Source organism: Drosophila arizonae, chromosome 5, assembly GCF_054131065.1.
Source record: "Drosophila arizonae isolate 15081-1271.41 chromosome 5, UAZ_ARI_1.0, whole genome shotgun sequence".
NCBI classification, from domain to species: Eukaryota; Metazoa; Arthropoda; class Insecta; order Diptera; family Drosophilidae; genus Drosophila; species Drosophila arizonae.
The window spans coordinates 12,570,784-12,593,004 of NC_142925.1; the positions used below are offsets into that span (position 1 = coordinate 12,570,784).

The 22,221-nt window shown below is 43.7% G+C and overlaps 4 protein-coding genes across 5 annotated transcripts; 1 reads left to right on the forward strand and 3 right to left on the reverse strand.

Annotated features, from left to right (window-relative positions):
* Positions 1-708: 708 nt before the first annotated feature.
* On the reverse strand, positions 709-5,224 carry RabX1 (RAS oncogene family member RabX1). Of its 2 annotated transcripts, none has more exons than XM_089469346.1 (3): positions 5,053-5,224; positions 2,885-3,012; positions 709-1,866 (listed from the first exon to the last, which is right to left on the reverse strand). In XM_089469346.1, exons 2-3 carry the CDS (start codon positions 2,912-2,914, stop codon positions 1,258-1,260), a joined length of 639 nt encoding a protein of 212 aa, XP_089325472.1. In that variant the 5' UTR covers positions 2,915-3,012; positions 5,053-5,224; the 3' UTR covers positions 709-1,257. The 2 variants fall into 2 exon arrangements, with proteins under 2 accessions (XP_089325472.1, XP_017868383.1); XM_018012894.2 differs by having other exon boundaries at positions 4,739-5,221.
* A 413-nt stretch (positions 5,225-5,637) lies between these two features.
* mi (cyclin E-interacting protein minus) lies at positions 5,638-16,120 on the forward strand. Its single transcript, XM_089469345.1, has 11 exons — positions 5,638-5,925; positions 6,148-6,237; positions 6,319-7,367; positions 7,437-7,571; positions 7,642-7,776; positions 7,834-7,895; positions 8,455-9,107; positions 9,171-9,331; positions 9,393-15,569; positions 15,630-15,694; positions 15,772-16,120. Exons 2-9 carry the CDS (start codon positions 6,163-6,165, stop codon positions 10,057-10,059), a joined length of 2,937 nt encoding a protein of 978 aa, XP_089325471.1. The 5' UTR covers positions 5,638-5,925; positions 6,148-6,162; the 3' UTR covers positions 10,060-15,569; positions 15,630-15,694; positions 15,772-16,120.
* On the reverse strand, positions 10,295-13,458 carry bw (brown). Its single transcript, XM_018012892.2, has 5 exons — positions 13,323-13,458; positions 12,999-13,231; positions 12,345-12,925; positions 10,686-11,545; positions 10,295-10,617 (listed from the first exon to the last, which is right to left on the reverse strand). Exons 1-5 carry the CDS (start codon positions 13,456-13,458, stop codon positions 10,430-10,432), a joined length of 1,998 nt encoding a protein of 665 aa, XP_017868381.1. The 3' UTR covers positions 10,295-10,429.
* Positions 14,110-15,392, reverse strand: LOC108617181 (queuosine 5'-phosphate N-glycosylase/hydrolase). Its single transcript, XM_018012893.2, has 3 exons — positions 15,257-15,392; positions 15,081-15,200; positions 14,110-15,021 (listed from the first exon to the last, which is right to left on the reverse strand). Exons 1-3 carry the CDS (start codon positions 15,375-15,377, stop codon positions 14,246-14,248), a joined length of 1,017 nt encoding a protein of 338 aa, XP_017868382.1. The 5' UTR covers positions 15,378-15,392; the 3' UTR covers positions 14,110-14,245.
* Positions 16,121-22,221: the final 6,101 nt, after the last annotated feature.

Genomic DNA, 22,221 nt, shown 5'->3' on the forward strand with positions numbered 1-22,221 from the left:
ATCTATGCATGGGTCTAAGACTATGCGTGTTTGCATGGGTGTGTGTGTGCAGATTTGAGCATCGCTTCCGGTTGAACGCACCAGCGTAGAGACAGACAACAAGTGGAGACCCAACTGCTTTTGGGTGTCAAGTAAACTCATTTGCTGCCTAATGGCAAATCAATGCACTGTCCAATGCTCTCTCTCTCTCTCTCTCTCACTCGTTGTGTGACCACAAGCAAGCTGTGACAGCATCAGCATCATCAAGAGCATCAACAGCATCGGCAACATCGGTCTCAGGCTTGAGTCCAGCGCTCCTGTAAATGTGCTGATGACACTTGAATGAGTTTTTGGTCCTTTGGCATTGTTGTTGTTGTAGCTATTCCGTGGACTTCTTACGCTAAATTGCGCGTATTACTTATACATAAGAAATCAACTGACCATAAGTTTTGTATATTAGCTCCAAATGGACGCATTCTCCTCGCAGAGCCAGAGCCAGAGCCAGAGCTTTATGGACTGCCTGCTTAGACTACAGCCTGGCATCTTAATTGTAACCCTTGGCCTCTGGCTGGCACATTAAATTCCAATTATACGACAACTTTTTGCGTTAATGACCAAGTTAATGCATACGCAGGAGCCGTAGCAATGTGGGCTTTAATGCTTTATGGGCGTGGACAAATGACACATTATGCACACCTTTTATATGTCAATGTATATGGATATATAATATAAACTCGTATATATATATATATATTTGTTGTTGTATAAAGTGTGTTTGTACATGAATTGTGATTACAGCCAACCGAGACGGCCGGCGTGTGTGTGTGTGTGTGTGTGTGTGTGTGTGTGTGTGTGTGTGAATGAATAACATTAGCGACTTTTGGAGTCAAGTGAGCTTTAAGCGACGCTGCTGCTTGTTAATATTCATAAATAAAATATACATTAGGCATTTGCTGGTTAGACTTATTAACTAAGCTTACAATTAGCTTACGACTAGCAGCCACGATTTGGATGTGTCAATTGATTGCGTTGCCACCCGCTGGCGGGCTGTGCCCGCAGTGCTCGGTAAATCTATCAGTTTCATTTGCTTGTTGCTTGTTTCTTTGTTTGTTTCTTGTGTTAACGGGTGGTCTTCTATTTGGCTTCGATTGCTTTAGCCGATTCGAATTTGAGTGCAGGTGCATAACTAAAGGTAAACCTGTTTAATTAACATCACAATGTTTTGAGAAAATCGTTGACAGGTCTCTGGCTCTGGTTCTGGCTCTGTCTGGTTGCTATTCAGTAGCAGCACCAGCGCGCCCTCTCCACTTCGCCGAGGGCAATGTGCTCGATCGCCCACGAGGGCGTCTCCAGACGCCCCTCGCCCGTCGCCTTCACATCCTGCCCATCCACTGGTATTCCAATATGCACATAGGGCAGACGAAATGCAGCGCCATCCTCGTTGCGCACCACCGCGGCGGCCGTATAGCTGAAGGCCGTGTTGCCGTTGGTGTAGAAGAGCGAGTCGGTCGACTCAAAGGAGCGCAGCGAATGGCTCTTGCCCTCGTCGGCCAGGCGCACCAGACCCAGGGCCGTCGAGAGGAACACCTGCTCCAGGCCCTGGTCCGTTTCGGTGGATGTCTCAAAGTAGGTGGCGCCAATCGAGCTGGCAAACAGATAGGCCTCATCGCGCGAAACGGCGCGCTGTGACTGCAGATCCATTTTGTTGCCCACCAGCGTCAGTATCATCGGGTCCTGGACATTGCGATGCAGCTCCTGGATCCATGATTTGATTTCGGTAAATGTCTTATACTGTGTCAGATCGAACACTAAAATGGCAGCATTCGCATTCCGATAATACATGGGTGCAACGGCCCTGAAGCGCTCCTGTCCAGCGGTATCCCAGATCTGTGGAGGAGGGAAAAGGGATGAGCACTCAATCAACGGATGTTGCAAAAATTCATTGTGACCACGACACACACTCAACTCAGCAGCTTCGACTCTCGCAACAATCGGCATTCAGCATTCAGCATTCAGCATTCAGCGTTCAGCGTTCAGCATTCAGCACTCCAAACGACTTGAACTTTAATTGAGCCATTCTGCGTTTATTCTGCAATTTCGGTCTTTATGCTTTTCGCTTTCCCACAATAATAACAATCATATTGTGTGCGTGTGTGTGTGTGCTCATCTTTATGGTGCACAATTCAAATCTTCATAAAAATTGTTGTGGGGCAACGACATGACCAGAACGCAGCCAAAAACAAAGGGCTAAAAATCTGTGGCAGCGAAAACTATTTGCCATTATAGCTGCTCCTGCTGCTCCTGCTGCTGTCCTGCATGGTATATAAAAAACGAAAACGAAATCGAAATAGCGCCAAGGAATATACGAGCGGCCGCTGAAGGTGGGGGTAGGTTGGTTAGGAATGCAGTCCCAGCTTAAGGGGGAAAACAAATTTAGCTTATCAATAAACTATAAAAGAGAAGGAAAACGCGAACGACCATCGAAAAAGTAAAAGCCAAATAAACAGAAAGTGCACTGGACGAAGAAATTGCAAATAAAAAGGGGACCCAAAAAGAGTTGCTGGGCGGGCGTGCATGCTGGACGAATACCCTGTATGGTGATGCACTTGAAAGATATAATATATTGATAAAGCAATTCAAGGTACTCGAGGGAAAACACAGAGAGAATATAGGCAAAGAAACATTCCATAATTTAAAACGAGAAATATAAACAGAAACTAATCTATAACAAAACTATTTCAACTCAATCAAAATACCCCTTTCGGATGACAGGGTATAGCAAAGCATCATAGTAAAATCCCCGCTGACTAAGAATAACTCAGATGACATCCAAAACAAAGTGTCGCTGGCAGTAGAAGCTCTGATTAGTCGTGGCGCTTGTACAAATGGAACTTGTTGTGCTCACCTGTAATTTGATTTTAACATCATCCAACATGATGTTGCAGGTGAAAAAGGAGACAGCTATCGTCGGCTCCTCGCTGCGATGCAGAGCATTTTTAATATACTTGATGACCAAACGAGATTTGCCAACACCTGCAAAGGAGAGGAGAGATTTTCAGATTCAATTCACAAAATACAGACTATATGAAAGAGAGAGTTCCGATATCAGAAGGTAAAGGTGACAGAAGGTAAACAAGAGATTTGATATAAATTAGTATAAAAGAGACTGACAAGGAATGTTTTTGATTGCTAAATGTAAAATAGAAATTTTCATTTACTTGAAATGTGTAATTTTAAAAGTGTAGTTAGGATTATTTGCATATAGCTCATCTGACTGAGACTCCATAATTATGGTAGATAAACAGTTTGTATTCATAAATTAATTATTCGTATATTTAATAATAGTCGTATATCTACTTTGAATATACCCAGATATTGGCTATATTATCTAATCACTAATGTTCTATAATTATGATATATAAGATAAACAGAAATATCAAGTAACTAATCTGTATAATATGGAAGCTGCTGCCATAAGCCACAAGTATTTGCCCATTTGGTAATTTTTCTTTGAAACTGAACAAATATAATCTGACATTTAATATATTTAATATATTGATAGAGCTCGATTTGTTTACTTTATTGTTTTTTGGCATAAGGAAATGAGCGATATTACTTATCAGATGCATAAACAAAGTAGGTTCAATAAACAAAAGGTGTTACTGAGACGCAGCTAGCGGTAAACATGCGATAAGCGAACGGCAACTGTATTGTATATAAACACATACATATATACATACATATGTACATATATGTATGCATGTAAATATGTCTCCAGCATTCTATGTGCGTTTATAAACAGGCGCCGCTTTGTTATGCATTAAATGAGACATTCCTATTATGAAAAACCCCTTAAGATATCGCACGACTGACTCATCTTATAGACGAAGCAAAAAAAATATAAAAAAAAAAAAACGGATTTAAAACAAAAAGTACGCGACTGATTTCAAATTGAGAATGGCGAATGTCGTCGTAAGATATGAGCACGCATTCAAAGTACACACACACACACACACATGCATACATACAGCTACTATCAATATGCATACATATGCTTGCCTAAGTATGTATGTGTGTGTGTATGAACATGTGGCTCAAATTCATAGGCTTGCTGACCTTGCGAATATACAAAAAATTGTACGGTAATTACGAATGTGTGCGAAGCAAAGCAAAGAGCTAAATTAGGCACGCATAAATTTGAAATACCCTGGAAAGCAAGACGGTTATATAAGAGCTTTGGAAGTTTGCATATGATAAAATTTAACAATATTTTATTTATGCAGCTGCTAGGCTCTTTTTTGAAAAAAAAAGAGTCTTTTATAAAAAAGAGTCGGATTTATGTATAAAATAATAAGTTTTATACTACCCTGCGCACCTAACACATAAGGGGTATGCTGCAACATAGAGAATGACGAACAAAAACTCCCGCTAGCTTTGAAATGAGGCGCAGGGCAACAGCTAAGACCTCACAAGCCGCGGCTGGCCCAATTTCTCTAGGGTTGATGAACGAAATCGCGAACGAAACTCCCCCAACAAAAGTGTTCGAGGGGCGGGCGCTTATCGAATTGGGCGCGCAAAAGAAGAGAAAAACAAAGAGAAACAAACTTAAGCTCTGCCTTGTGTTATCTCTCTGGGCGATTGCTGAAATTGTTTTCAACTACGAATTAATCGGGTGAGCTACGCATACGATGACGTTGCGTGTAGCTGAAGTTCAGAGTCAATAAAAATGCTACTGGTTTGAATTGCATTTGGTGCTTACCTCGCGAGCCTAGCACAACGACTTTGCCCTCTATTCCACGCATCTTATTGGCAATGGCAATCAGTTGGATGGCATGGCTGACTGGGTGAGTAAATAGATGATGCACTGATTCTGCGAAGTCGCGATGGTTCTGGATATGTATTGTGTTTGACGTTGTTGTTGTTGTTATTGTTAATGACACAGTGCAAAATGATGCACTTTGGCAGGTGGTCAACGTCGAATGGCTCGACAAAGAGCGCCGTTGTTTATTGTTTGCTGACTGAGCTTTCTTATCCGAGCAGGCGAGTCGCAGCACTCACAATTCGTTTACTTACGCTCGCTACGTTGTTTACAACTGTGCTTGTTGCTTTTACAAATATTAATCAGATAAGTGTTTTTTTTTTTTATTGTTGTTCCTCAATTTAATCGATGTATTCGATACATCGAGGCAGAAACAGCTGTATATTCCAGTTATTCATCGTTGAGAATTGTGGATCGCGAATTGTGGTTTTGTGGATCTTATTGCTCTCAGCTGTTACGCAAGGGCTGCAACGCTCAGGTAAACAATATACTCAGACAGTTTCACGCCAGGTATTTATTAGTCATATGTTATATGAAATAAGGTGTATTTGTATATTTCTATTTCTTTCACATTTATATTTATAAATTAAATACATATGTATTCAGTTACAAGACAATGAGTACTTCGTGACAGCAGTGACTCGCTACACGTGTCATACGATTACGCATTTTATACTTCCGTTGTTGAAATAGAAATATTTACATTAAATAGTTTATTATAGTTTTGTTATGAACATTTTAGAATACGCTCTTTTATAGAAATATAAAAATAAATATGCAGAAATATTATTTCCATCGCTATCTCCGAGTATACCATGAAATATCGGCTACAAACATATCGATGTATCGATACAATACTTCCAAAGAGCCGCCGCCAAATTCTTAATGGCAGATGTTCGCACACGCAACGCAATTTACAAAAACAATATTCATTTATGTTAAATTATTATATTAATAGAGTGATTAAAAATGAAGTCTAGTTATCTATAACAATATCCACATCCTTATCATCATTGTGCAAATTGTAAAACTTCTAAAGGTGTGCGAATAAACTGCATATAATGCGCGCGCATTTTCTTGCCTGATGCCGCTGCATCGCTTTGAGAAAAAGTGCCACATTTCATAAGGTAAATGCAAGTCCCACAATTGTAGGTCAAATTAAGCAAAAGCAAATGAGCTTAATCTACAGAAATAACTTTAGCACGCCCGCATAATATAATAGTTGCTAAATGTTGCGCCCATTCCAACTTCTTGTAAGCGCGGCGCCTGTACCAAAAATATCCAAAAATAACTGCGCTATAAATCAAAAGTTGAAATGATCAAATGTGACTGAGTGTATGTAATTTTAGTTGAACTGCTGAAGGATGGCTGCACTTAACTCCAATACGGTGCACAAGATCAACAACAGCTACGAATCGGAACCGTCCACGGGCAGCGGGGTGAGCGAAATTTCGAAATTACTAAATTACGATTTAAAGTGAAAGCAAAATCTACTTAAAATTCGTTTTTCCAATTTACAGTCTTCGCTCAGTGAAAACAATGAGGGTCACATATCTGACGAGGAGAACATGAATCTTCCATACATGCTGAATCCGAAGGCACTGAGCACAGAGAATGCCCACAAATCGAGTGTCCACAGTAGCCAGGAGTCGCAGTTCCGAGGATTCGGCGACAGTCCCTATGGCCAAGTGAACAAACAGCTGTACGGCTCGCAGCTGAAGCACCTGCAACTGCCGGAGCCAGAAAAGCAACCGGAGAAGCTGATCGCAGCGAAGCGACAGTCGCCCGGCATGATCGTCTTTCCCAGATTCTACGACAGCATCTTGGAGGAGGACAGCTGCAATGCGGTCGATATGCCAGCCACGTCAGCTGCAGCATCCATAGCACAGACAGCGACAGACAGTCTGTCCTTCGATGGCAAAATCAAGAGTCTGACTGAGGCGTCTGGCAGCTCGTGCAATCCAACTGAGCCGGTGCCACAGCAGCAGGCGCCGCAGCAGCTGTCGGAATCGTTTATTCTCAAGAAAATGAACAACGAACGTTCGCCCGATCTCTTTGCTGACAGCGACGAAGATGAGGCCGATGAGCCAATCGACAAAGGATTGGGCACAACTCTGGAAGACTTGCCTGAGGCTCTGGAAGAGAGCCAATGCGCGAATGAGGCGCCAACGTCGAGCCACAATGCCAGCGAACGTTACTCTCTGAACGCGCCCACGGAGTCCAGCTTTGTGGACGAGCAGACGCAAGACACTCAGCTAGCGGGCAGCGATCCGCGCACCCACTTCATTGAGAATTGCAGGCGGGAGCGTGAGCTCTATCGACGCATACGTCGCTGTCTGCAGGGTGTCCGCCCGCCGCCCACCGTGACCACGCCCGACATCGATGTGATCAGCACGGTGGTGAATATGAAGGAGAATGTGCTAAATTTCCTGTCAGCAGCCACGCCGTCCAGCATTGAGGATAGTGGCATCTGTGCCACGCCCTCACTGCTCAAGCCCACCCACAGCCTGGCCGAGGCACAGAGCATGAGCTGGCGCGAAGTGCTGGGCGTACGTCAGCATGGACTAAGGTGAGCTCTGACTGAACTATTTTCCAATTGCATTCCCAACTAATCGGAGATCCTTTAACAATTCCTCAGCTACAATTTGAACAAGGCGGCCGAACAAAACGAATACCTCAGTCTGTCCGTTGTGGAGCGTTACGTGGGTGCAGAGACGGCGACGTCCTATGTGCGATCGCCCTCCAGTGCCAAGAAGCGCAACATGCGCATGAAGTGAGTGCCGCAGCAGTAAATATCAATTATAATATTATTTTAAACCAATTTCTATGTACTATTTATGCAGAATGCTTACGCAATCGCCGGGCAATCGGCTCAGTCATTTGGCCAAACGTCGCGCCATCTTTTCATCGGCCAATCTGGCCACAAACTCCATCAAACTGAACAGTTCCATAGGTCCACAAATACTACTAGATAAAAAGTGAGTAGCTGCACATATAAACCTTCTGTGCTATTAGTAACTCGATGTATTTTACAGAAAAGAGCGCAATAGACGCAAAGCAACTCCAAAACGCAAAACACCCGGAAGCAAAAAGAAAGGTAAGGTCCAAAAAACTGCATTAGGCTCAAGTATTATAAGACAAGTAGACAAAGGCTTTTGCGATTCCATATATACATAGTCTATATTCAAGATAATGAATGATATGAGGGTCTGACTGACTGAAATGGATTGCTGGGGCAAGAATATTGTATATATAATTTATTATACCCATTGTTTTATTTGAGTTTTATGGATTTTATTTTAATTAATTTAATTAAAAATATTTTGTTGTTTACCCTTTTTTAAGTTTTCTTTATTTTTAATTGAATTTATTATATTTTAGCTTGTTATATTTTAAAACATTTCTTTTTAATATATTTATTTTTTACATAGTTCAATTTATTTTTTTAAGTTTTCTTTATTTTTAATTGAATTAATTTATTATATTTTAGCTTGTTATATTTTAAAACATTTATTTTTAATTAATTTAATTTGTACATAGTTCAATTTATTTTATTTTTTTATTTTTTTTTTATTTACAATGCTGCGTAAAAAAAGTATTCAAAATTATATAAATATAAAAATATTCACTTAATTTTGTATATCGTATATATCCAGCACGCAAGACGCCTACCTCCTCAGCACGAAAGCGCCTCTACCGCACCGATCTCATCAAGCCGGGCCCGTCGCGCGAGACCTCGAAACGCGCACTGTTCCAGAGCCCGGCCAAGTCACTGCAACAGCAACTGATACCGCCCAAGCCGCTCTTCAAGCCGGAGATCGCCAATCGTGTGGAGAGATCGAAGCGTGCGCTCTTTTCGCCGGACAACGGCAGTGGCAGCCAGCAGCCAGGCGCTGGCTGTGCTGAGAGCGTGAGCCAGCAGCTGGACACGCTGCTCAAGCGCAAACGCAATGCTCAGGACGACGACGAGGATGCCGCCGAGCTGGCCAGCCAGAGCCGGAAGCTGCTCCGCACCAGCGGCTCGGGCAGTCACGGACTAACGCCTCGCGCCCTCAAAATAAAGAGTCAGAGCTTTTGCATTGGAGCTGGTTCCTCCACGGCAGCAGCAACAGCAGCAGCGCAGTACAAGACGGCCGCCGGCTTGCAGCCAGCTGGTGGCTTTGGCAGCGCCAGTCGACTAAGTCTTGGATTCAGCGGCAGCAGCAGCAATTTGAGCAGCAGCACAACCAAAGCTGGCAGCAAATTGATGCGCGCCCATTCGGAGATGAGCGCAGCGCCGCAGACCGCCATGACGGACAATCAGCGAAAGGTGAGGCGAGAGCTGGAGCTAAACATAGTTGAATATAACTGTACATTTATATTTTTGTTATAGAAACTGCTGTGGGCCGTGTCGCAGGCGCTGCAGGAAAGGAAAATATCGGCCAAGCACGAGAATTTCCGGCAATACGCAGCGGACCTGGCGCGCATTGTCAAGCGCATCTTCCAGGAGTTCCACCAAGGGCACACGACCAGCAACAGCGAGACACTGCTGCGGTGCGTATTTGGCATTCTTGGAAAATGAGTAAATGAATAATTGGAGTTGCTTTACTTGTAGGCTGGCCAAGAAGTACGCCTTCAGCGTGATTTCCGGCAAGCAGCCGGATGACATCTACTTGCATGCGCGCAGTCACGAGAGCGAAGCGAAACGACAGTCCTCCACGCGGCTCTCCGGCTACATCGGACCCGAGGAGTTTGCCCAGCGGAAGCTTCTCTTGTCGCAAAGCTCCACCCAGTCACAGTCGCTGTCGCAGATGTCGCTGACGCGCAGCCAGGCTGGCGGCTCCATACAGAATCTGTTTGGCAGCGAGAACTCGGTGGACTCGTTCGGCTTCAGTCAACTGAGCCAGAGCAATGGTGCATCCAACTCGACCACGCAGTCCAGTTTCATGGAACGCATCTCGGAGGATCTGTTCTGTAATCAGCAGCAGCAGCCACAAAAGCAGCAGCCGCCGCAGCTACCCATTCAGCCGAATCCCTCGCTGCACAACAGCTCGTCCAAGAGCAATCTGGGTGGGCTGGCGCTGCGCGAGAACGTGCACTGCGAGCAGCGGCGCTCGGGCCAGAAGAACTTCACCGGCAAGGATCAGCGCAATATCAGCCCGTACTTTGGCGGCGGGGGCGGTGGCAACAGCAACGGCTCAGCGCGCAAATTGCAGGCGAACGCAGCCTCGAGCGGCGGCTCTGGCGTCAAGGCGAAACGCCAAATATCCTTCGATAGCTAAATTTGTTTCCTTTGTTTTTTTAAATTTTTTTTTGCAAAACTATTTATTTCGAACAGAGTGTGTTGTTCCATATTTCACGGGTTGTGTTCTAGCCTAATTTAATTATACAATTGCGGTAGGCAGAGACCGACGACGACTACATACGTATTTACATCTAAATATACACAGATAAATGAAATGCAATATGGAGAGAGTGAAGAAAACGAAGATATTGAAAATTGTAACTAGAGCTATGTATGAATATGTATAGGATTAGACCTTTATTCGGCTGGTACTTGAACGCCTCGCTACGAATAGAATGCGCTAATATACTATGATGAATTGTAAACAATGTAAGCTGAATATAGAATGTGTAAAATAAAAGCTAAACTCAATAGTAACCGCTGCGATTGATGTAGCGTCGCACCAGCATGAAGGAGACGATGTGGAAGGCGAGGGCGACGAGCAGGAGGCTGGCGCAGTCCATCCAGTAGGTGTAGTCGGCGGTGCGGAAGGACGCCTGCTGCAGCACCTCGAGGCCGGTCTTAATGCACGGATGCTCCTCATTAACTGGGCAATCTGAGAGAGAGAGAGAGTTTTGGCGGGGTTTTAGCTAGACCTGGCGAAAGATGATTGACTCTACCCACCTATGTTGTCAATGTCGATCCAGAAGTTGTACATCAGCGCCTCGTTGGAGTAGAAGAAGAGCGAGAAGTACTTGAGCAGCGGCACGGAGTCCACGTTCATGTAGGTGCCGCCAAAGATGAGAAAGATTAGGTCAAAGGGCGCCGCGCACTCCGATGCCATTTTGTCCGTCTCAAACAGGCTGGAAAGGAAGATGCCGTAGCCGACGGCCGCAATGGCCGAGAGACTCATGAGGAAGCCCATTGTCACGTAGAGCAGAAAGCCGCGCGTGTAGTAGATGGATGCATAGATCACGGACAGGAAGACGTAGCCCTTGAAGAAGGCCACCGGCACAAAGGAGAGCACCAGGGCCACATAGTAGGCGGACAGGCTGTAGGTGCCCTCGCCCACCTCGCGCCTGATGATGGGCAGTGCGGCGGGAAAGATGTACGTGACGCCGTAGCTGAAGGTGAAGATCATCTCATTGCTCAGCATGAAGATGGAGCCGCCCACATCCTGCACCGTGCGCTGCGTCAGGCCGCCCACGCCGGAGTACATCAGCGAGAGCGTCACCGCCGTAATCATGAAGAACCCGAATCCAATCAGCCCGCTCTTGATGTTCCGCAGATCCTCGGTCATGAAGCGTATGATCAGCAGGTACACCTGATATATCCAGCGTATCTTCTTGAAGTTCTGCAAGTGCTTCAGATAGTCCCCGCTGTAGCTGCGCGCCAGCAACCAGCTGCCGCTGTACAGTCCGTCCGTCTCATGCTCGTACTTGGCGCGCAGCAGCTCGCCCGCATTCCCGGTGCCCTGGCTGTCGGCGAGGGTCTTCAGGTAGAAGTCGGCGGGATTGCAGTTCAGCGGCTGCGTGAAGCCCATGCTGGACGGGCGAAAGGGGGAAGGAGGTGTAAAGTGAGTGAATGTTATCAGGTACCAGGAGATACCCTATATAGAGAGTAATGTGTGTACTAGAAGATACCCTGTACAAGGAAGAAAGTCTAGTATGACTAGAAGAAAGCCTATCCAGGAAGTAGAGTATGTACCATACTAAGTGCGGAAAATGATACCTACTAGCAGATACCCTACATAAAAAATACTGTATGCACTAGAAGATACCCTACATAAAAAATAATGTATGTACTAGAAGATACCCTCTATAAGAAATAGTGTATTTGGTTGAATATACCCCATACTTAGAGATACCCTACATAACCATGGAATAAGAGGCACTCTACATTATCATGGAATCAAGTATGTACTAAGAGATACCCTACTTTGTAAAGGCATAAAATATATCACTACAATCATTAATATATCATTATAACACCTGTTTCATTAATTAATCTTCTGTTTGTCTGATTTGTTATCTCAAAAAGCATACCCTGTATTTATTGTATGTCTGGCGTCTCGAAATGCATGCGGATTACTTTCTTATCTATGTATGTATGTATATTTCCCTTTGGAGAGAGGTCTATTAAATAATGTAATTTCCGTGTTTCTTATTAACATTTCACGCAAGATAAAAAACGTGATAAAAATACTCATGCTCCCCTATTCAAATAAGATAGAGATCGTGCCATAAAGACCCTACAATGTATGCGCAATGAGAGAGCCCAGCATCACAGCTGAGATCGTGAGAGTCCCGATGGGGAGCTGGGCCACACGTGTTTCACACTCACTCTGTGAAGAACTTGGCCGCCTTCTCGGTGCGTCCCTGGTAGATGATGCGACCCCCGTCCATGAGGATGATGTGCGTGAAGAGCTCGAAGATGTCGGACGTGGGCTGGTGGATGGAGCAGATGGCGGCCTTCTTGTGCGTGCCGTTGGGGCTGTTGTTGAGCACGCCGAGCGTGGGCAGCTCCTTCATGGCCTGGAGCAGGCTCTCGTGCGACTTGTCCACGATTTCCATTTCGATGGAGTTGCTGCTGGTGCTCTCCTCGCTGGGCGTGGAGAACGAGTCCTCGCCGTAGACCTGGGTGAGCGAGTGCTTCGCTATGCGCCGCCTGGTGCACAGATGGCGCAGCGTCTTGATCACTGAGTAGGCACTGAAGCTGTCCAGGCCGGTGGTTGGCTCGTCGCAGAACAGAAAGATGGGATCTGTGATGAGCTCCTCGGCCAGGCTCAAGCGCTTGCGCTCGCCCCCCGACAGCTGCTGGATGCGCGTGTGTGCCGAATCCCTCAGGCCCACGGCCAGCAGCAGATCCGAGACACGCTGGCGCTTCTCCGCCTTGGTCGTGCGGCGATGCATCTTGAAATGGGACTGGGGGAGTGGAGGGTGGAGGAAGATTAGGCTGACTTTGGGACTGTGCTTAGGTGGCTCTGCTAGGACCTACCATGAAGTAGAGATGCTCGTAGGCCGTAAAGGTTTTGACATTGATCTCAAACTGTGGCAGAAAACTGGAGATGCGTGTCATCTGATGCCGCTCCATGGCCATGCCGTTCAAAACCACATCTCCGGTTAGGTTACCACGCAGCCGTTGCGAAATCGCTGCCAGCAATGTGGTTTTGCCCGCCCCCGAGCCGCCCAGAATGGCGATGAGGTCGCCCGTTTTCAGGTGACCGCTGACTGCACGAGGGGAGGCCAATGGCCACAGTTATTTGGATTCGGCTACGGAGTGGGCAAGGCGACTTGCCCAGCTCCCACATGGATAGCTTACCGTCATGGAGTATGCGCAGCTCCTGCCGCTTGCGGCACTCGTTCCAGAAACTGTAGTTGCTCTGCTCCTGCGCGGGCACATAGTAGTTGAGCTGCTTCCACTCCAGGCACAGGCCGTCGTGCTCCTCTGCTGGCATTGCTACCGCACTCAATTGAGTTCACTCGGCGAGTTCAATGCTCGCTCACAACTTGTATTTGGGCTTTTCACTGTGGTGCAGTGCAGCATCCACACACTAATCCACGCTTATCACTCGCCCCCACCTTTTATCTTATCAGCGCGTCTATTGGTATTTGCATATTTCAGACAGCTCCACTCTCACTCACTCACTTTCTTTCTTTCTGGGAGGAAACCTTAAATCTGTGCCGTGGGCAAAGAGCGAAGAGCGAAGACCGCGACAACCGTTCGAGCCAAAGAGCCGACATCAACTGTGCCGCAGCGCCGACAGCGACGTCGGTTTTTACACCCCCAGCAAACCAGGCAAAAAAAAAAAAAAAAAACAAACAGAAAAAAACGTGGGTAACATTAAACTTCTGACCGCATTTTAGACAAAACCAAACTAATTGTCGCTTATCAATTCGCATGGCATCCGAATAGACAAAGCCAGCTGCTGTTTGGCATGAAAATATGTGAGCAGAGTTAACTATTTAAAAGGCCAACCTGCTTGCCGACAAAGAGACAAACAGACAGATAGACAGACAGACTATAATGTCAGGGGCTGTCTTAGCTAGTCTGGGCAACCCTTTAGTTGATTCTCGGTCACTTGCCCCCACTCGACGTCTCTCTGCTATCTCATTCAAGCGTCGATTATTTCTTTATTGTGCTCTTGACCCGCGCGCGTTGTCGATGAACCGCAACGGAAGCATGAAATTGTGATGCTTGATACAAACGTGATCTTACAGTCGACAGCTTAACCTAATCTCGCTTCAGTAGTAGATGCTGAGCACCTTGTGGAATGGAATGTGCTCCAGCTCGGCGGCGTGGGCGCGTCGGTAGTCCCACAGATATTGATCGATGAGAATGGAGTTGACGTTGCGTGTGTCCACATCGGGATGATGTTCTTTCAGTTGCGCCAGCACAGCATCCTTGACCTGCTCTATGATGTGGATTGAGGCGCCACGTATCTCCACTTCCATGGCGTGGCCGTTCTCCAGGATGGTGTCCTTCTGCAGCACCTCGAGCAGCTCGGGCGAGTACTGCAGACTGCCGAAGTGCACCAGAACCTGCGGTACGCGATAATCCGCAAACATGGTTACCATCTCGATATCGTCAAACTGGCCGAGTCCCTGGCCACGATAGCAGGACCACAGATCGCCGACGAGGATCTGGGCGCGCTTCCATAGGGCCACCCGTTTGCCAGCAAAGATCGCCTCGTCGCGGAAACAGGGAAACTCGTCCACAATCAGCTTCAGCAGAGCAACGGCCGAATGGTTGGCCGCCTTGACCACGTTCTCAAAACGACCCTGCCAATTGGTCAGCAGGCGTTTGCCCACCTGATGCAGGCAGAGCAAACGCTTGTCAAGCAGTGGAATCTTTGTGGTCTCATCGTCAGCCCGGAATATAGAGGACAATGTTTGCCGATCTATCTCGGAGTAGAACTCTGGGTTCGTTATGTCCAAGCCCTCCGACATGGCCCGATTAATGGCCGCACACAATGCAAAGTAGCCGGTGTAGCCATTTACCTTGTACTTAGTATAGTTTTCTACGTATTAAATGTAAATATATTATAATGAAATTTAAATGTTTTTATACACTACTCACGTGGCGTCCAGAAGCAAAAGTTCAGCGTGTCCACAAGGAAAATCCAATTTGCAGCGTGCTCGTCGCTGGCCTTGGGATGCAGCTCATGCTGTGAGAAATTGGCGACATCAATGCGTTTCGCTGAAATGTTTGTTTAATTTAAGAGCACATGGCTGAGATCTTTGCTATTAACTTACTAATCACACCGTCGACAATCTCCTTGGCAAGCCGCTCAATGCCGGCAGGCAGCACTTTTATATATTTAGCATGTTTCACAATGTGTTCGCCAGATTTACGAGGACATAGTCTGGAAGTCATCTTGAATCGCGTTCGCCTAGCGGCCTAGCCTAAGCACTAGTGCTGTAAAGCTATCGATTGAACTATCGATCTATCGAATTTGTATATTTTTGCGTCCATATCGATCGTTTTTGTATACTATCGATAGAGATGATATCGTGCGTTGCACATCAATTACTTTGGCGCAACTTCGCAAGTCGGCGGTTCTTTTTGGTAAGAAATTTATTTATATATAAGAAGCAATTAAGTATAAAAATAAGTATTTATTTGTAGGTAAATTTTCGTTGGTGTTGGTGGCGGAGGAAGGATGGATAAATATCTTTTGAAAAATCCACAGGGTAAGTACCATTTCCCAACTAGCAACGCAAGTAACTAATTTAAGTTTTGTATGTACATATGTATGTGCTTTGTTAAGTTGGAGAAGACAGCAGCATTGAGGCTATTGAGGACAAGCAACTAGTTCAAAGACCACGAGTCGGAAGATCATCGAAATTTTTGTGCATTCCTGCTTCATCCACGGAGTCAGAGCGATTGTTTAGCAAAGCTGGACAGATTATAACGGAACGACGAGCTGCCTTAAAAGCTAAGCATGTGGACATGCTTCTTTTTCTTCACCACAACTCTTAGATCTTAGCAGAAAACTAAAAGCCATACATTTAATTTTAATTTTATTCAACTTATTTTATTTTGTTATACACCATGAAGGATCTCATATGTAAACAAATGAATTGTTTATTAAAATTTGTATTTTTTTTATTGTTAAATATGCATTTATTTAGTTATTTTTGAAAATATTTTCGATAGTACTATCGGTACTATTGAATATTTGTTGTAAAACCATCGAAACAATTGAATGTTGCAACCATCGATAGTTTTACAGCTCTACTAAGCACAATAGTTTATATAGTATCGATACATCTAGTTTCTAATCGAGATAAAACTTATTGTTGGCTTTAGAGCCGCGATACTATCGTCAATTTGAAAAAAAAAAAAAAAAACAATGGACTAAAACTGTTTCTATGTTTAGTGGTTTACAGCAGCAGTTGGTTATCGAATAAGTGATTATCTGGTGTATTTATAAAATACATATATATTTTTGAATTTCCCGCGCTGTTGCAATTCGAACTTTATTGTCGAGTAAATGCCTGCTTAACACTACACTGTAAATCCCTTACAATGCGACTGTTAACCTCGGTCAGCATACTCACTGACCAGAGAACACATAGACTAGACATGTAGAACAAATTTTTCTACAGCAGAAAATGTTAAGTTGGTCGACCACTTTACTTCGTATTTGCTCGGCTCGGTCGCTGGAGGTTCGAGCAGTGAAAATATTGGACGACAAAAATAGTGCGCTGTGAGCGCTCAGACGAAATGGTCGTGATTATGTATGAAGCACATCTATGTGCCATTTGTCCTACTCTCTCTCTCTCAGTTCCTCTCTCTCGCTCTCTATGGTCGCTGAAATCATCACTCTCAGCGGCGCACAAAAATTGAAATTTTTGTTCGCGACGATCCCAGCTTTTTCCTTTTGAACGAAGGGTATACCTAAATCATAAAAGCGTTTGTAAGGCTCATGCAAACAAAATGTAGCGTTTAGATGTATATTCGTCGGAAGGGTATGAAAGCGTTGATACGCATAAAGAATATGATTTCGCGACGGGCAAGCACACACACACTTGCAGTCTCTGGAAACATGTGTGAGCATTTGTGGCCTGCGTGCGTAACTCTTGCTGCCTGAGCAAATTGTAATGCCCAAAATTTACCGTTGATTGGCCTTTGAGGGAGCACATACATTTGCATACATATGTGTATGTATGTATGAGATGGGATAATAATTGTCTGGCGATTCAGTAGTTTGTCAATTTTGTATTGTTTGAATTGTAGAGTGACTGTCAAATGAGCCTTTATGACTTAATCAGTAATTTTGGCAGTAAAGATCATTGTGCCACTGGTTGGTTGGTGTTACGGATATCCACTTCACGCAAATGTATATGTACATATTTACGTACATTTATATACTAATTTATCTAATCATATACACTCATGGTCAAATTAATAGGTGTGACCCAAAGATTCTAGCATATTTTTGAATAATTACGGTATGACAACATCTATCAGCACGAAATTTTTTTTGTTAGGTATGGCCACACTATTTGATAAGAAAATAGGTAAATCCCCCCAAAAAATTTACTCGCTAAAAAGTTTTGGCTATTATACATTCTCTACCTCAAAATTGACCTGGTCACATTAATAGGTGTGTTTAACTAAACAAAAAATTATTAAAATATTAAAGCGTTTTTGAGTAAGCAAAGGTAGTATTATTATTGAATATAATTTGATTGAAGCATAAAAATTTTCATTTGCAACATTTAAATAAAATTAGATGGGTCGTGGAGTTCACTGCAGTGCTGAAGAGAGAAATCTCGTTCTCAAGCTTCGTGAAGAGGGTAAAACTTATAAATACATTGCCTCACTAATGGGACGATCGGAGAACTTCGTTACAAATGCTCTAAAACCAAAAAAAGATAAAAAGAAGCCGGGTGCCCGGAGGAAAACTACCGTAAGAGAGGATTCCCGTATAGTCACCTTGGCTAAAAGGGACCCATTTAAGTCTTCGAGAGCGATTGCCATCGAAATGGGCAATGTTGTATCGGCACGAACTATTCGTCGACGGCTATTAAGCTCGAATCTACCTGGGAGAGTTGCTCGCAGGGTTCCTCTATTGCGAAAATCAAATATTCGGATGAGGCTTAATTTTGCTCAAACTCACAAGGCCTGGTGTGGTTTAGAGGGAGAGCGTAAATGGAGGAACATTCTCTGGAGTGATGAGATGAAAATAAATTTGTTTGGGAATGACTCAAATTTACATGTCCGAAGACCTAAAGGTAAAGAGTTAGATCCTAGATATACAAAGAAGACGGTTAAGCACGGAGGAGGCAGCATAATGGTTTGGGGCTGCTTTTCGTGGCAAGGCGTTGGTCCGATTCATCGAATTAACGGCATCATGGATAGATTCCTGTATAAGGATATATTGAGTAGTGTTATGCTACCATATGCCGACGACAACATGCCTCTGAAATGGAAATTTCAACAGGATAACGATCCTAAACACTGCTCCCGAGTAGTTAAGGGTTGATTGCATGAAAATAGAATTGACGTTATTGAGTGGCCAAGTCAGTCTCCAGATCTCAATCCGATTGAGAACCTTTGGGGACACCTTAAAAGGAGACTTTCCAAAACTAGATGCTCCAATAAGAACCAATTATGGGAAAATATTCGGGAGGAATGGTACAACATTCCTGTGGAAATGTGCAGAAAGTTAATATCCTCTATGCCCCAAAGAATCAGCAAAGTCATTGCGAATAAAGGCGGATATACAGGGTATTAACCATACTTATCTAAATATATTCTAAATATTCTACAATATTTGAAAATTTTTCATTTTTTTTTTTAATTTGCTGGGCACACCTATTAATCTGGCCAGCAAAATTTGGAGTTTTTTGTGAAGTATGCCAAAATTATGCTAAAAATTATTATTTTTTAAACTTGTTTTTTGTTGTTGTTATTCTATGATGTGTCTATTTTTAAATATAAGTTGAATTTTTTAGTTACATGAAAAAATATAGACGTTATTCCCATTTAAAAAAAAAAAAAATTTCACACCTATTAATTTGACCATGAGTGTATATATACATATATATAATTATTATGAAATATTTTATTCAAATTTCAACCGAAAAAATTTTATCGGGATACACTTACATATATGTATGTTTATTAAATGCTTTACAATATATTGGCTAGTGGACTATAAAAACTTGAAATGAAATACGCATGTCGAAATTACTGATTAAGTCATAAAGGCTCATTTGACAGTCACTCTACAATTCAAACAATACAAAATTGACAAACTACTGAATCGCCAGACAATTATTATCCCATCTCATACATACATACACATATGTATGCAAATGTATGTGCTCCCTCAAAGGCCAATCAACGGTAAATTTTGGGCATTACAATTTGCTCAGGCAGCAAGAGTTACGCACGCAGGCCACAAATGCTCACACATGTTTCCAGAGACTGCAAGTGTGTGTGTGCTTGCCCGTCGCGAAATCATATTCTTTATGCGTATCAACGCTTTCATACCCTTCCGACGAATATACATCTAAACGCTACATTTTGTTTGCATGAGCCTTACAAACGCTTTTATGATTTAGGTATACCCTTCGTTCAAAAGGAAAAAGCTGGGATCGTCGCGAACAAAAATTTCAATTTTTGTGCGCCGCTGAGAGTGATGATTTCAGCGACCATAGAGAGCGAGAGAGAGGAACTGAGAGAGAGAGACTAGGACAAATGGCACATAGATGTGCTTCATACATAATCACGACCATTTCGTCTGAGCGCTCACAGCGCACTATTTTTGTCGTCCAATATTTTCACTGCTCGAACCTCCAGCGACCGAGCCGAGCAAATACGAAGTAAAGTGGTCGACCAACTTAACATTTTCTGCTGTAGAAAAATTTGTTCTACATGTCTAGTCTATGTGTTCTCTGGTCAGTGGCATACTGTAAATGTATATTCAATACTAATATACCGATAAGCTTCAGCTTCGATAGTTGTACAGTGTCACCCTATGACTGGAAATAGAATAAAATACACATTGGCGCCAAAATCTCAGCTATTCAAAATCTACATTATTTAAGTGCCAAATTTTATATATAGGAAAGTAGACAGTCAACTAATTCTGTCCGTCCATCATCATCAGTAGCAGCAGCAGGTTAATTGTCAGCAACCCCAAACTTAGTAAGCTTCATATCCTTGCTTTATGACACGCGTAATTCGAGTCAAAATATGCAATTAAACAAAAACTTCTTGACTGTAAAAATATTTGCATAACTTGAGCAAACAAATGTCAGGGCGTCACGTTCCACGAAGACAATGCTAAGTTGTTGTTGAACTTGTCATTATAAGCACACACACACACACAGACACACACACGCACAACTACTGAGCGAGGGTTGTGCTTTGGTCCTCTGCGCTAAAGTGTAGATTAATAGCTGGGGCGTTGCTTGGGATGGGGTCGCTGGGGTGGATGGGGGCAGTGGGTGTTGCTCTCTGGCGGAAATCAGCGCTCGTAAAATGTACGTAAAATTCATTAAGCGCAACAAAAGACACCCGCGAAAAACAGGTTGCAGCCAAGACAGGGTAGAGAGTGGGAGTGAGAGGGGGAACAGAGAGAGCAAGAGCGAGACAGACAATCATTTAGACAAAGCCTTGCATAGTTGATAAGGCGCGTCGTCGTCTCTCTAGTGCGGGTGGCATAGACAACGTCAAATGGCAACATCTTCTCCTGCTCCCCCGACTCCCGATGCCTGACTCCGACTCCGACACCGACTTTGAGTTCGCATCGCTGTCAAGCGAAGCCGCCCGTCAAGCGCCAACAAATTTTTGCCATTTGAAAGGATATGAGAAGCTCTTGTGGTGCGTTATTGTTGCACCACACACTCCAGTTGCTCATCATCTTGCATCATTATGATATTTTAGCTCATCCGGGCGCGACTTCAGCTCAGTTGCTTAAGTGGCCGGGCTCTTTCTCCTGACAGATTAGCGCTTTGGCATTTTTGGTTTCAGCCAAATTGTTTAAAGCCATCCATCCAACCTGGTGCAGACTCCGGCTCTGGGTGTGCACAAAATGCCCGCACAGTGCCCGATTGTTGGCCACGTTGATAGAGAGACCCCGCATTACAGCATGTTTGTGGTCACCAGAGGGGATTCTGTGTCTGTGTCTGTGACTGTGTGTGTGGGTGTGGGGGCGGGCATGTGGCATGTAATGAGTTTTACGCGGTCATACACACGCACGCACACACACTTACGCACACATATTTTCCATGACAATTTTTGGTCGGCTCCCAATTTATGGAGCCGATAAGCTGGCCAGGGGCTTTGTGTGCTAATGCCGGTAATTAACGTCTTTTGTCAACTGATTTCAACGTTCGCTCTCGTTTAGTTGCACACCGATGTACTTAAATATGTCTATACATGCAGACATATGTACTTATGTATGTATATAATTGCATTAAACTCTTATTGAGCAAATTCAAGGTATGTTACATATATATTGAGCAATTGATCGAACGCTGACATTCCGATAGAAATTAATATGCATTTCCAATACGCCGATTAATTAATAATGCTAATGATGTACACACTTATTGTCAACTAGAGACGGCCGTCAATTGTCACTTGAGTAATTTAATGAATTGCTTAACAGGGTATTTATTTAAATGAAGTATTATATTGACTTCTTTTTGTACCCTTAATTTTTTTCAGATGACTAATGATGTTAAATTGACTAATAAATTCACTAAAAAATTACCTGCAGCATTAACATATCTACACTGCGATAGTTAAATGTACCTTTTTGGGATATTTGTAATGCACGCGCGTGACACGACTGCACAGATTAGCATATCTAGTTGCGGCTTTATGTTTACGCGCGTGAGTTTGATTTGATCTTAGTGTTTATAATTAAGTGTTTCCTTTTAAGTAAAATAGTTAAAAGAAATTCTTCGGCATTCATGTCTTAATTTGTGTTTCGTAAATGTTTAAATTATGTTTGCTAAGTTATCTTTACGAATGCAAGCACACTCATGCATGCTAGTGTGTGTGTGTGCTCTCGACTCATCAACTCAATTTTGTCATAACTAATGCATGCACGCTCATACCTTCGCGTTGATATGCGTGTGTGTGTGTGCTCTTTTCTGCATAGAAAAGAACTCAATCTCTTAAAATATGCTGAAACTGTAATTGGAAAATAAATAAGAATGGAAACTGACCGCAAATGCAGTGCTCAATGCCA